This window comes from Asterias rubens, chromosome 6 (assembly GCF_902459465.1).
Source record: "Asterias rubens chromosome 6, eAstRub1.3, whole genome shotgun sequence".
NCBI lineage: Eukaryota > Metazoa > Echinodermata > Asteroidea > Forcipulatida > Asteriidae > Asterias > Asterias rubens.
In genome coordinates this window covers 26,100-39,564 of record NC_047067.1, presented here as the reverse complement: position 1 = coordinate 39,564, position 13,465 = coordinate 26,100, and the positions used below count along the sequence as shown (strand labels likewise).

The 13,465-nt window shown below is 38.1% G+C and overlaps 1 protein-coding gene across 2 annotated transcripts; it reads left to right on the top strand.

Annotated features, from left to right (window-relative positions):
* Positions 1-5,525, top strand: LOC117291875. 2 transcript variants are annotated; one of them, XR_004519214.1, is made up of 5 exons: positions 1-243; positions 946-1,041; positions 1,300-1,407; positions 1,535-1,627; positions 5,287-5,525. XR_004519214.1 is itself a non-coding variant. In XM_033773819.1 (5 exons), the coding sequence occupies exons 1-5, from the start codon at positions 787-789 to the stop codon at positions 5,395-5,397; spliced, it is 489 nt and encodes a 162-aa protein (XP_033629710.1). In that variant the 5' UTR covers positions 692-786; the 3' UTR covers positions 5,398-5,525. The 2 variants fall into 2 exon arrangements, 1 of the variants encoding a protein (XP_033629710.1); XM_033773819.1 differs by lacking the exon at positions 1-243 and adding an exon at positions 692-867.
* The last annotated feature ends 7,940 nt before the right edge of the window (positions 5,526-13,465 follow it).

The following is a 13,465-nucleotide window of genomic DNA, read 5'->3' as shown; positions in this document are numbered from 1 at the left end:
AGAAAATCCCGCTTAATCAGCGCTGACTTACCGACGCGTCAACTCTTGGGCGCGGCCATCTTGATTTCTGGTCCTAATGCCAACTCGCGTTTTAGGCTAGATCTCGCGAGATTTAGGGGGATTTGCATAGATGATGTCATCATTTTGTAGAAGAAAGCAAGCTCTTTCGTTTGATGTGTGACATGCCAACTTTCGCGAATGTGGTGACTCCTTAACAAGACTGTTTGCAAGAGGCCAAAAAAGGTACAGTTTTCTACCATGTTTTTTACTTAAAAAACTCCAAAATACACACATCAGGAGTCGATGAAACTTATATGAAACTATGTTTTTCTGAACACTTATACATTCACCAATAAAGGATACATTTTTTTATTTTTTTTAACGAAGGCGCAAAATGGGCGCATGGGCGATTTTAATGGGGAGGTCTAATGGCAAACGCAAAAAAACATGGTTGCAGTTGTGAGTGGAATTTTATTCAGGCTTTGTTGACAACAGTCAACACAGTGCATGTGTTGTAAGGCCTATACTTTTTGTTTACATTGTTTATACCACAATTTCTTTACCATTTAATGACATTGTTGATGATAAACATTTAAATTTAATTCAATAATAAATAAAACAAACTTAAATTTTTCTTATAATTTGTTTTATTTATTTTCTCTAGACTAGAAGAGGATGAATTTACTTCCCATCTATGGTTTATGATGAACTTTTTCAAGGGCCCTGACAAATCAAGTACAATTAATAATTACCTTTTTTGTACAATTAATATGCAGATATACAGATATGTCGGAGTCAGATATATCAGATGAGGAGCAAGACTCCATGTGGCTAGCATATATTGACGAAAACAAAGGCTGGTACAATGTAAGCACACATTCTTATGATTTGAAATAGCAAAGGTTATTTTCACCTATGTGATAATATTGTATTTTATTTCTTAAGATTCCCGAAAGTGACGACTCAAATGTGAGCACGTACTATTCCCCGCCATCGAACACGAGTGTTGCAGACGAACACCCTCCAGATTCCGACAGTGATGTAAGCTTAACTTGTTAATGTTCTTGTTGATGCATGACATTTTAATACACAATAATTTCATTGACATTTATTCAAAAAATATTTGAATCCACTCCAACATTTCTTAATCACCATTTCAATATATGAAGTGGTCATACAAGTAGCTAAGGCAGTGGAAAGGTAGGAGTTCACAGGTAGGTGACATTCAAGGATGATTGTAGCTTGAGCAGATAAGGTGATTACATCATATGGTGACAATATTGTATTACTCCTATTTAGGTTCCAGCTGACCTGGATGTGAGCACGCACACATCACCGCAAATCGGGGAACTGCACCCTGTATCTTCTAGTTCTCCACACTCCCACGAGCATTTTTCTGAGTTTCAGGTAGTTGTGATTTTTTTTTATCTTCCTTGTTGACCTTGTTATGCTTTTTCTTATAGAAAGTAATTAAAACTGCTTTAATTTCAAATTTTCTTCTTGAACTTTATTCATCTTTATCATTTCACAATAGCCGCATGTTAAATATGTGAAGTGGACAGATGATACGGAATCAAGCTTGGTGGTAACAGAGGTGCCTTTGACTGACACTACTTGGGCAGATAAGGTAATAACATTTTTTGTGATGGAAAATTTAAACGAACTGCTGCAAAGAACACAATGACTTGATTGGCCTGAAACAAAAATATACAAAGTTGTTAGAGAGCAGTATATCACAGTCCTTTCTTGTTTGACAAAGACATTTAACGGATGAAATATAACGTTTACATTTTCTAAATTTTCTATATTATGTGTCAAGATCGAAATGTTTGACAGTTCTGTATGTTTCTAAATTGCATGTCCTTACAACAAATGATTTCATAATATTTCTTCTCAAGGGCACACAAACATCTAATGAGGAAAATCTCAAAGAGTATGTGCTTCATCTTGAAAAAGAAAATGAAAAACTGAAAGAAGAAATCGATTCTCTGCGCACAGAATTGGAAAAGTGTAGGTTGAAAAATGAAAAATGAAGAAGTTTTAAGTAACTTAAGGAGGCTGGGGAATTCCCGGTTAATTGATTTGCTCATTGACTCCCATCAAACTGAACCAAAAGCAGCAAGAGCAGCATATCAAAAGCAAGTCAATGCACTGAAAGTAAAAGTGAAAACACTGAGAAAAGGTATAAAAAGACCATCTGTGCGAGAACAGCTTGCGACATACCTTGACAAAGAGTTTCCCTTCCCTGAAAAACGAGTCACGCAACCTGCTCTGCGTTGTCTAGAGAAGACTACACAAACTGATATTCAAGGGAAGTCATCACAGTCTCTCAGGAATCAGAATACCTATCTTAAGAAAAGAATCATCAGTAAGGATACAGAAATAAAGAGAAAATCATCCCAAATCTTCTATCTTCAGAAGAAAAACCTTGGATTAACAGAGAGGATTAAACGTAAAAAAAATAAAATAAAACAAGTTCAGTCAAGGTGTGATGATTTCAAAACTAAACTACAGGAGAAGGAGGAGGAAGCCAACAACCTACTTGCGGAAAACGAATGGTTGAGAGAGATGGTACAACTTGACATGCCGACCAAAGATGACAGAGGGAGCTATTCTGTACCAATGAAGGAATGTATCTGCCGACTGTTAGATCACAATGTACCCACCGGACAGATACCTGTAGTTATTGAAACTGTTCTAAAATTAGTTGGAAAGGCGGCGTCAGATTTGCCAAGTAAATCTACCATTAAAGAATGGAATGTGATGAGACTCTGCATTTCTCAAAAACAGCTAGGCACAGAGATGCTGAAGACATCGCACTTGGGTCTTCTGAGTGATGAAACTTCCAAATTCGGAAAAAAATTTGAGGGCTTTCACGCTGCTGACGAGGAGGGCCGTTTGTATGTTCTTGGGCTTAGGGAAATGGCATCAAAGGCAAGCTCAGATGTTTTGGCCACCTTTCAACAGATACTGCGCGACATCAAAGATAGATCAATGGACAGCAACAGTGATGTTGCAAGGGAGATTCTACTAAGAATAACCTGTACTATGTCTGACAGGGCTGCTACACAAGAAAAATTTAACGAATTACTTGAAGAATACCGTAAGGAAATTCTGCCACTAGTAATGGACAACTATGATTCCTTGTCAGATGTGGAGCGCAGATCTGTTGGTAAACTCTGCAATTTTTTTTGCGGTTTGCACGCACTTGTTCATCTTGCTGAAACAGCATCCTCAGCATTACATCAAGCAGAGGCAGCTACATTCAAAGATGAGGCACCAATTCACGACAAGTTCTTTAGAAAGAAATCAGAGCCAGGAGCAACAAGATTAATTCGTACAACATGCAAGGCAGTAGCTGAGGGAGGAGATGAAAAGAGTGGTTGCCATGGATCCTTCCTTGATTTTATGCGACCATCTTTGAGAGAGAATGGCTTCAATCGCCTACCTATTGAGCCTTTTCGGGGTAATAGATTTAATATCTTGTTCCAGAACGCGTCAAGCGTATTCTACCTCTCCAGTCATCTACAGGATTACCTTGATGAAGGAGGTGCTACAAATCGACTGCTTAAAGCAGTGCAGTTTGATCTGAAAATTACCCACTACTTGGCAGGCTGCAAAGCTCTTGGACTGGTGTCATTCCTAATAACTCAACCACTGTGGGCTACAATCGAAAACACAGAGATCCACATTATGGATATTGGACAACACTACAAAGAAGTAATCGATTTTTTGGTGATGGCAAACACTAGAATAGAAAACTTCATGGTGGGAGATCTCCATCTTTCATTCTGTACAGTTGCAGTCATTGAAAAGGATGTGATGTTCAACAAGTTGATCCAACCTTGGATTCACGATGATGAAGTTCAAGTAATTCTTCAAGTAATGCTACCAGCCATGGCTCGACTCCTGCAAAAAATGTTCAGCGACCATTTAGATGGAGGAATGTGGGCGGATGTTTCGCCTGAGCTGAGAGAGCGAGTTAAAGGCTTGCCAAAGCACAACAAATTCTCTGAAAGCATATTTGGCCACCTCGATCGACTTATGAGGGAAAAGCCAAATATCACAACCCTTGCAAGCGAGGCGTACATAATGTTTAGCCACAATAAAACAGCCGCATGGTTGGATGCGAAGTCGCCTTTAGAAAAGGCAGTAATCTTCAAGCAGGCAAGGTGTTCTGTGAAACATGTCTGGAAACAGTTCAAAAGCAGACAGCAGGAAATTCAGGCCGCCCGTCGTGCTGCTGTCTTGCGGAAGCTTAGTCAGGCTGAAGAAGCGCACCAAAGACAACTAGAGAAGAAAGAGAAGCTAACGCTTGATATAATGTACTGGGGCCTTTGGCAAAGCCAGGATCAAGTTGATAATTATTTAGCAGACCTCGACAACAAGACAACAAGAGTGAAAGCTTTAAAGGCCCAGCTAAATTTCCGTCAGAATGTGTTGCAACAAAGACCAGCCAACAAAGAGGACAATCTGTATGCCTTCTCCCTGAAAAAAGTGCAACTTACTGCAGAACAGTTAGCTGACAACTTGAAGAAACTAATAGAAGAGTGTCATGTTTTGCAAAGACATCAACCAGGAACTGGCGATCTCGACACAGGCGCTAATGAACCACTTTTGGTTGGGAAGCGAGTTAAACACCTATGTAGCACAAGTGGTGATGAGGAGTGGTACTTTGGAAAAGTCATCTCCCAGGTTTGAAATGTCAAGAGTATATTCAGCTCTCATCACATAGTCACACTTGTTACTGCTGCATGGAGAATTTATCAAAGTTATTCCAGTTTTTTTCCTCAATTTTTTTTCACAGAATAATTGTTACTAACAATGTTACAAGTGTACTTAGTAATCATGTTATTGCAGTTTGGCTGTCCTCATTTTTTGACAGTTCCTGCTCTTTGCATCTTTTTGCTTAACCCCTTTTTCGGGGAGGGTGGGTCTTTTTTTCTCTTTTGGTTTATGTTATTGCTGTTTAATTATTTTGGTATTGTTAATTTTCTTGTACTAACAATGTTACAAGTGTACTTACTAATTATGTTATTGCAGTTTGGCTGTTGCCAGTTCTTTTTACTTTACCATTCTTTGGGGAGGGTGGGTCTTTCTCTTTGGGTTTATTTTATTGTTGTTTAATTAATTATTTTGGTATTGTTAATTTGTTTTTCACTGTTTTGTTTTATCTTTTATCCACGCCTTTCTTGAAGACATGAGCATGTTTTTGGAAACACATGACAGCATTGCATCTGATGTTGGTAATATAGCCTTGAAATTTTGCCTCAATTTTGTTAATAGGTCCCTGGATATCCATCTTGGTTTAACATCAAATATGACGAAGATGAGCAGCTGTACACATACCAATTAATGGAAGATTACAGAAAAGGAGACCTCCAAATTATTTTTTAAGGTAATTTAGTTCATGTATGATGAATTTGAAGTTATTTTTGTTATGGCCACCCAACATACAATTTTGTGATTTTGGATTTGCGTCAGTAAAATCTTACAGACAGAAAACGCCTATTTTTGAACTTTAAATTACCATAACTATACTTTCAGCTATGAAGCTGATTTTTACACCATTGCATTTCTCTTTAAATTCTCTTTTCAATGGTACTAAACTTGTGGGGTTCCTTTAAAAAAAAACATGAAAAGTGCCGGCCTCCCTACTTACAGACAGAAAACGCCTATTTTTGAACTTTAAATTACCATAACTTCTCTATACTTTCAGCTATGAAGCTGATTTTTACACCATTGAATTTCTCTTTAAATTCTCTTTAAAATGGTACCAAACTTGTGGGGTTCGTAAAAAAAAACATGAAAAGTGCCGGCCTCCCTACTACTGTTGCTGGTCAAAAACAGATGCTGTGGATTGTTTGTTGACGAAAGTCATTGCGTATCGAAATGGTATGTACCTTTTAAAAATGATTACTATCTGACTATTGTGTGACATTCCAATAATCTTAGGCATCTTGAAGAAAATCACAGTGACATAGCATAGTGGTAGGCAGGTTTTTTTAATTTTTTTTTTAGAGTTTTGCCATAGTCTCTTGGCTTAAACAAGGTAGATATGGTGTATAACTATAATCTCTACTTTGATAATTAGTAATTGATGTTCTACTCAATTCATTGCTCAAGAGTCAGTGCTTTTTTCCAAGAATGGTATTGTGGCTGATTTTTATTACTCTACCTATTTACAAACTCAAGTACTTAGAGGGTTATTCCTTTATGCCATTTGGAGTTTATGACAGACCTGTGAATGGCTTCTTGTGAAAAGCTTTGTCAACTAATACCCAGCAAGCTCTTTCAACCAAGCTTTCATTCCTTTCATGTTTTTATGACCTATTCACATGGGTGGCTCAGCCTCTATTCTTTAGTGAACCATTCTCCATAGTCTCTTATAATGGCTTTAGCTTATAAATATTCAGGCATGTATGCTCCTTTTTTGCAAAGGGCAAGGGTACCAATTCATTTTCTCCTTGGTAATAAAGGGCACTCTAAAAATTATAGTATAATGAGGAATTTTGTAATTTTTACAAGTTTCTAGAGTAATTCAAGGGCACTTGAAAACAACACTAATCTTTTGAAAACTATTTAAAGTGATGACTCTAAACTTGAGAATTTGTGGCCAGTTTGAACTACAATGCTTGGCAGCAACCTTTGAAAAAAAAAATACAAAAATAAACAGTCCTCATCCCCCTCTTTTTTTGAAAAGCCGGGACTATCAACATATATTTTTTGTATACATGTGGCCTTAATTGACAATCAAGCTTTACAAGGTTTTGTTTTCACCCAACTTTTTAAAATACTTGTAATTGTTTGCAGCAATGTCATGAAAGGGATTTTATTTTAATCATTTAAAAGAGAGCTAGATTATCTCCATGATGTTTTGCAAATATCAATACATGTACATTGTATGTGCTATTGTTTTAACCAAATAATAATTACTTCCTTTTCTACTGTGAACAGGAAAAAGCCAAGAACTTTTAGTCAAAAAAATTATGGATAATCCACATTTTTAACTTAACATAATTTTTCTTTTTAAATTAACAGGGGTAATTCATCAACCAAGAGTTCAGCATTCCGGAAGTGCTATGGCCAGCTGGGACAGCTACGCTCCATCCTGAACCAGTCAATTGTTTAATATCACGTTTTCACCTGAGGTTGTTTTTAAAACCAAAATTAACTGTACATAATTATTTTAATGGCACTTGAATTTTGACCATATTCAATTAAATGATGATTTTTTGGTTGTAGTCAATGACTATGTGTACATGTATTTGTTTATGTCCATTAATTATTCAATCAAGTGTGAACCATTATTATCAAACTTTAAGCTGTAGGCACACTGTCCAAACAATGATCAAAAGACAAGTCCAATTCAGATAGAACTGTGTGTTCTCCAATACGACACTATTTTAGAGGGAAGTAGTCAACAATGTGTTATTATATTAATTTCATGAACAGTGAGTTTTTACACTGAAACCAAACAATGATTGTCCTTTCTTCATCCTGTTGTAATAATAAGCACAGTGAACTTGTCTCAATTTTTAAACAACTATTATTGTATCATTGCCAAAGGTTCAAGACAAAAACATGTTGATTAGGTCTTCTTGTTTTTTTCTTTTTCAAACTGCTCAACATGTAGTCAAATTAAAAAAAGGCTGCTGAAAACGTTAACAACCAAGTAAGATTGTTGGTGAAAAAAAAAGTTGTATAGTATGTTGTAGTTTGCCAACCTCAATGCAAATCTTTTTTTTTTCATGGCATTCTATGTATACTAGCAGTGAACAATTTCATCCAGCATTTTTGCATCCTGAATGGTAATATTGAGTAGCAAATGATGATTTTGAAAAGCAACTGACACATTGTGCATAGCCTTTTGTTACTGTAACAACCAACAAGTTACTGTCTCTTGCACATGAAGTCAGACTGAGACATAGTTTTATCTTGTGGTGTGCTGGTCACATGTAAATTCCTAGTCAAAAACAGTTTACATGTATGTGGCTATATATCACTGGACAGCATCAACTAATAGGCAGTATTTATACCTTTCAAAATTTAAATGATTACCTGCAACTATTTACAATCGAGTTACAAAGGCTTCATCTGTTGTTTTAAGTTTTACATACAAGTTCTTTTACTAAAAAATACATGTAAATATGTACATAACTATTTTGATGGCACTTGAAATGGATGTTATTAAAATGAATGTCTTTCAATCAATGAAACACTTATCTGTTGTGTATCTTTGTTCAGATTCAATCAAGTGTGGACTATTATTAGCAAACTTTAAGCTGTACACACACTGTCCAAACAATGATCAAAAGACCAGTCAAATTTTGTCTGGCCCGTTTATCTTGCAGTAATTCACGTTGTTTTTGAAAGGGCTAATGAGTCCCTTTTCGCATTTAAATTATATCTCTTGCTTTTAATGAAACTTGCCACAGGAAAAAAACAAAGAGAAATTTGATTTTTAAATAATCACAAAAGATTTATAAGAAGAGTTGCATTTCTTAGAGAAGCAGTGTGCTTACGACTTAAATTTCTTCAGAAGTTAGTGTAGTGTACAATAACTTATAAGACATTACCAACTTAGTGAACATTTGGATGTCAACCAACATTGGCCGAGAACTGTTGTTTAATTTCGTTCCCTATCACTTTGCCCTTTCGCCACTTGGCATCTTTGGAATCACATTGTTCACATCATACTGGCGGTTGGTGTGATTTCTTTTCCCAAAATTGTGCTTAATACCGATAATAACTGACTGTATTTCTTTAATTTCGAAATTATTGGCAATATCTTCTACAAGTTACAAGTTCTCTGCCGCAAATAAACACCATCGAGTTTTGCCGAGGCGGCCACGGCCCGGCGGCGGTCCAGTGGCCAGGGAAGTCATTGTTATTATAATACATGTACATGTACATTGCAAACTTTTCGGATTTCCACCGCACAACAACAAACGCACATGTGCATTTCCCGGGTTCCCGCGGCAGCAGCGATGTTTACTCGGACAACGATGCATGCAGGTTACCAGGCTGGCCCGCTTCTCTGTTTCCAGTTGTGCGCGTGCGTAGTATTTTGTTGACCCACACGTTGAATATGTATACGGAGGTCACATAACTCAAACATGTACACGGACCAAGACGTTTCTCCGGGGGAGCGGTGAGTGAACTAAGTCACGTGAGTCGGTGCGGATTGAGTCGGTGCGGGCGCTGTTGGTGAATTGGCCGCGGTGTGCGTGAAAAGGGAAACGAGAAACGTCTTGCACCAGGACTAGGCCCCGGCCCGTCTTTATCCGCGCAAGGATGTAACGAGCCTCGAAGATCGGAAGAATGATGTCAGACGTTTATGGGGCGCCGTTTGTCCATTAATTGTTTGACACTTTTAATGCATGTTTTTACCATGGTTTACAGCAATTAGATGTAAACCATAGAAACTGTTGCCAAATCCTATTATGGTTTACATACCAGTAAAGTATTTGTTGTGTATAAGTTTATGGTTTACAAACCATGAACATACAAAAAACATTTACAAATCGTGGTTCATAAACCAAGAAAATTTACGCATCTTAAAAACATGGTTAATAAACCATAAAAACTGAAGCATCAAATTCATGGTTTACAAATCATGGTTTATAAACCATGAAAATTGAGACATCTAAAAAACATGGTTTATAAACCATGAAAATTGAAGAATAAAAATCGTGGTTTACAAATCATGCCTTAAAAGTGTCAAACAATTAATGGACAAACGGCGCCCCATAGACGTTCAGGCTATAATTGACCTTGTTTGATGTCGCCAGTATTCCTGGGTGAGTCGATTGTTTCCCTAGGTCGACCCCGCGGTGCTCTCGGATCGGGTGAGCCCAGCTAAACTAGTGGCGACGTCATGCACATCGGGACACTCCCAAGTGACACAATCCACAAGGAGGGCATAAAGCTATTCGAACGCACCGGGGGGCAGACCGGGGTCGACCCAGTGAAGCTAAACGAACGCACCCTCTATGAATCATGGGTGCGTTCGATTACCTTCCCTGGGTCGCCCCTGCGGTGCTCACTAGGATGAGCCCCCGACAAGAGCTAATCGAACGATCACACCCTCTCGTTGTGATGTCACATGTGCCCACTCAACAAGCAAAGCAATTCGAACGTACCGGGGGCAGACCGGGGTCGACACAGGAAAGCTAATCGAACGCATACATCTATTGCTAGAGCGTGAATACGCAGGGGTGCCACTATCAGCAAGTGAATATTATTTTGTGTCCCATTGCTCGTGGTAGTCATTAACTGCACTGAGCCAGCCCTTACCGAAAATGGTGGCATTGGGGATTTCACCTTCAGCCCGGGTTAGTATCTTGCACCCACCGGCGCTTTATTAATCTTTGCTAAAAACATGTAGCTCCCTGAAACAATGACCACAATAAAATGTGACGTCATCAAACTTTTGACAATGAATAGTACCAAGAAGGACTCTCCACTTGTGGACAAAAACCAATTGATAACTGGATTTCCAACTGTGGAGTGACTTCAAAAATTACAATGTTTAACTAGCTAAGTTCTTGTATCGGGAAAGTGATTAGCTTTCGTATTTCACAAACAAAAATAAGATTATACCTAGGCCTTCAAACATTAATTCTTCGGGATCACGACATTACGATGACGTCATACATTGGCCTACATACATTGTTTGTTGTGCATTGTCCGTAAATATTTCTTTTCTCGTTTTGAACCAGAATCATCTTCAGTATAAGGAAAGACCTATGACAACACGGGTTCATGCAACTTGTTATTTAAAAAGCAGCATTTGCTGCGTGAGGTGGACCTAGACGCTAATTTCCCAGACAGTGGCAGTAAGATTAATAGCAAACACTCCCTGCCGTGTATTATGTTTTTGGCTGCTGGCATTTTCTAGCAGGTGCATGGAATAGACCAAACCTTTTGGTTGATTGGGGGGGGGGGGGGGGGGGGGGGTTAGAAGACCAGTCTTCTAACCTAAGTTGGTGTATCTCAACATGTGCACTAAAAAACAAACCTATGAAAAATTAAGCTCAATTTTGGTTATCAAAGTTGTGAGATAATGAAAGAAAAAACACCCTCTTCACACGAAGTTGTGTGCTTTCAGATGCTTGATTTCTGAACCTCAAAATCTAATTCTGAGTTCTCGAAATCAAATTCGTGGACTTTACTTCTTTCTCGAAAACTGTGTCACTTCAAAGGGAGCCGTTTCTTAAAAATGTTTTATATGATCAAAAGCTCTCCATTACTTGTTGAAAAAGGTAAGGTTTCATGCTAATAATATTATTTTTGGGTAATATTACCAATAATGTTGTCCACTGCCTTTAAAGTCACCTGGAAGTGGTATTTTGTTTAAAAAAAAAGAGCTTTGGTCACTAAAAATACGTGTATTGATGAGTGGAATATGAATAAACAGTTAACTGAGGTTCTAAAAAAATTAGTTTTCATTTTATTTTCAAATTTAAAAAGAAGGCCCGACCCGAGAGGGCGCTGTTCGTGACGTCAATCGAGGCACGATATTTCGGATTCTCGAAGCACGACGGCTTGAAAGCGTTTGCTGCACAGCGCTGGAAAAGACGTCGGACTGGTCCACTTTGCAAACTGACCCCATCTTTAGTTGTTTTGCTTCATCCAACAGCAACACACCAGGTCAACATTGCCGGTAACATGCAAGAAAAAACTTTTTTTGAAACGTACAAACTCACGACTACGACTTGCATGTACGTGTGTTTTGTGGCAAAGTCTGCCTCGATTGACGTCACAAAAGGGGTAGGCGGAGTCACACCCCCAAAACAACTTTATCTATTTTTTAAAACATTTAAATCGTTACAAACAATTACTCAAACAAATATTTTATTGTTCATAAACATTATACTCTAATGTTTAAAGAAAAACAAATTATATTTCCAGGTGACTTTAAAGGAACACGTTGCCTTGGATCGGACGAGTTGGTATATAAAAGGCGTTTGTAACCGTTTGTTATAAAATGTATATGATTAGAAAGATGTTGTAAAAGCAGAATACATTTAACTACACAAATGTGCCTCGAAATTGCGTGGATTTCCTTTTACCTCGTCGACTAACACGGTCGGCCATTTATGGGAGTCAAATTTTTGACTCCCATAAATGGCCGACCGTGTTAGTTCGCAAAGTAAAAGGAAAACCATGCAATTTCGAGGCAAATTTGTGTGGATCGTTATATTCTACTTTTAAACATCTAACCATAATGCATTTCATAACAAACGGTTTCAAACGCTTTTCAACGACCAACTCGTCCGATCCAAGGCAACGTGTTCCTTTAAAGGGTATTATGTACTTTTGTAGGACCAAAAAACAATGTCCACAGATTTACCATAAACTTACACAGTTTGAAGATAAAGAGCGTAGAAAACTTTCCTTAAAATATAACTTGCTGAGGTGCTGTAGTTTTTGAGAAATGAGTAAACAATGTGTCATGAACATAATATTTATCTCAGTGATCGTGAGACGAACATTATTTTAGCATGTAAAAACGTATTATTAAGACATTGTTTTACTCATTTCTCAAAAACTACAGAACCTCAGCAAATAATATTTTGAGGTACGCTTTCTACTATCATGATCTTTAAACGGTGTAATTTTAATGTGAATCTGTGAACATTGTGTTGTGTGTTACAAAAGTACCCATTCCAAATCCTTTAATGCACAAAACATACCCGGCTCAGCAAAAGGTGCACCAGCACTGTATATTCTTACTAGGGAAAAAAGAAGACGACGAGAACAAAACAGCATAATATGGAGCTGTTGGGTGATTCCATGTTCTGGATCTGGATATTATACTCCGATAAATGGCACCCATGCGTATTTCACGTTCTAGAAATAGATTTATGCGTTCGATTAGCTTCCCTGTGTCGACCCCGGTCTGCCCCCGGTACGTTTGAATAGCTTTGACGTCGTGTCGTTCCAGAGGCTCACCCAGGTCAGCCCCACACCCTGCTTGTGCAAGTACATGCAAGTCCCAGTCGTAAGTTTGTACGTTTCGAAAACAGTTTTTTTTCTTCTTTCATTTTTCCGGCCATGTCGACCACGTGTATTGCTGATGGATGCAGTAAAACAACTAAAGATGGGGTCAGTTTGCATAGTGGTCCGGTCCGTCCAGCGCTGTGCAACAAACTCTTCGAGACGTCATTCTTCGAGAATCCGGAACACACAACACATTTTGACATAAAGAGAAAAGTTATTTTCTAAAACATGACGCCATCCCAAAATGTTTATCCAGCTAGTGAAGTCGAAGAAGGTACCTGAGAGACGTGACGAACCTAAAGGAGCATTTTTGCATAACGTGAAAAAATCAGTTATTGTGTTAAATTTGAGGGCATGTTTTAGCTAGCGCCTAGCGTCACTATCTTGTGTTGGCACAGCAAGCGATTCACCGTGCTGTGTTATCCGAGTGGACCGTCCGCACAGCAGCCATACAATG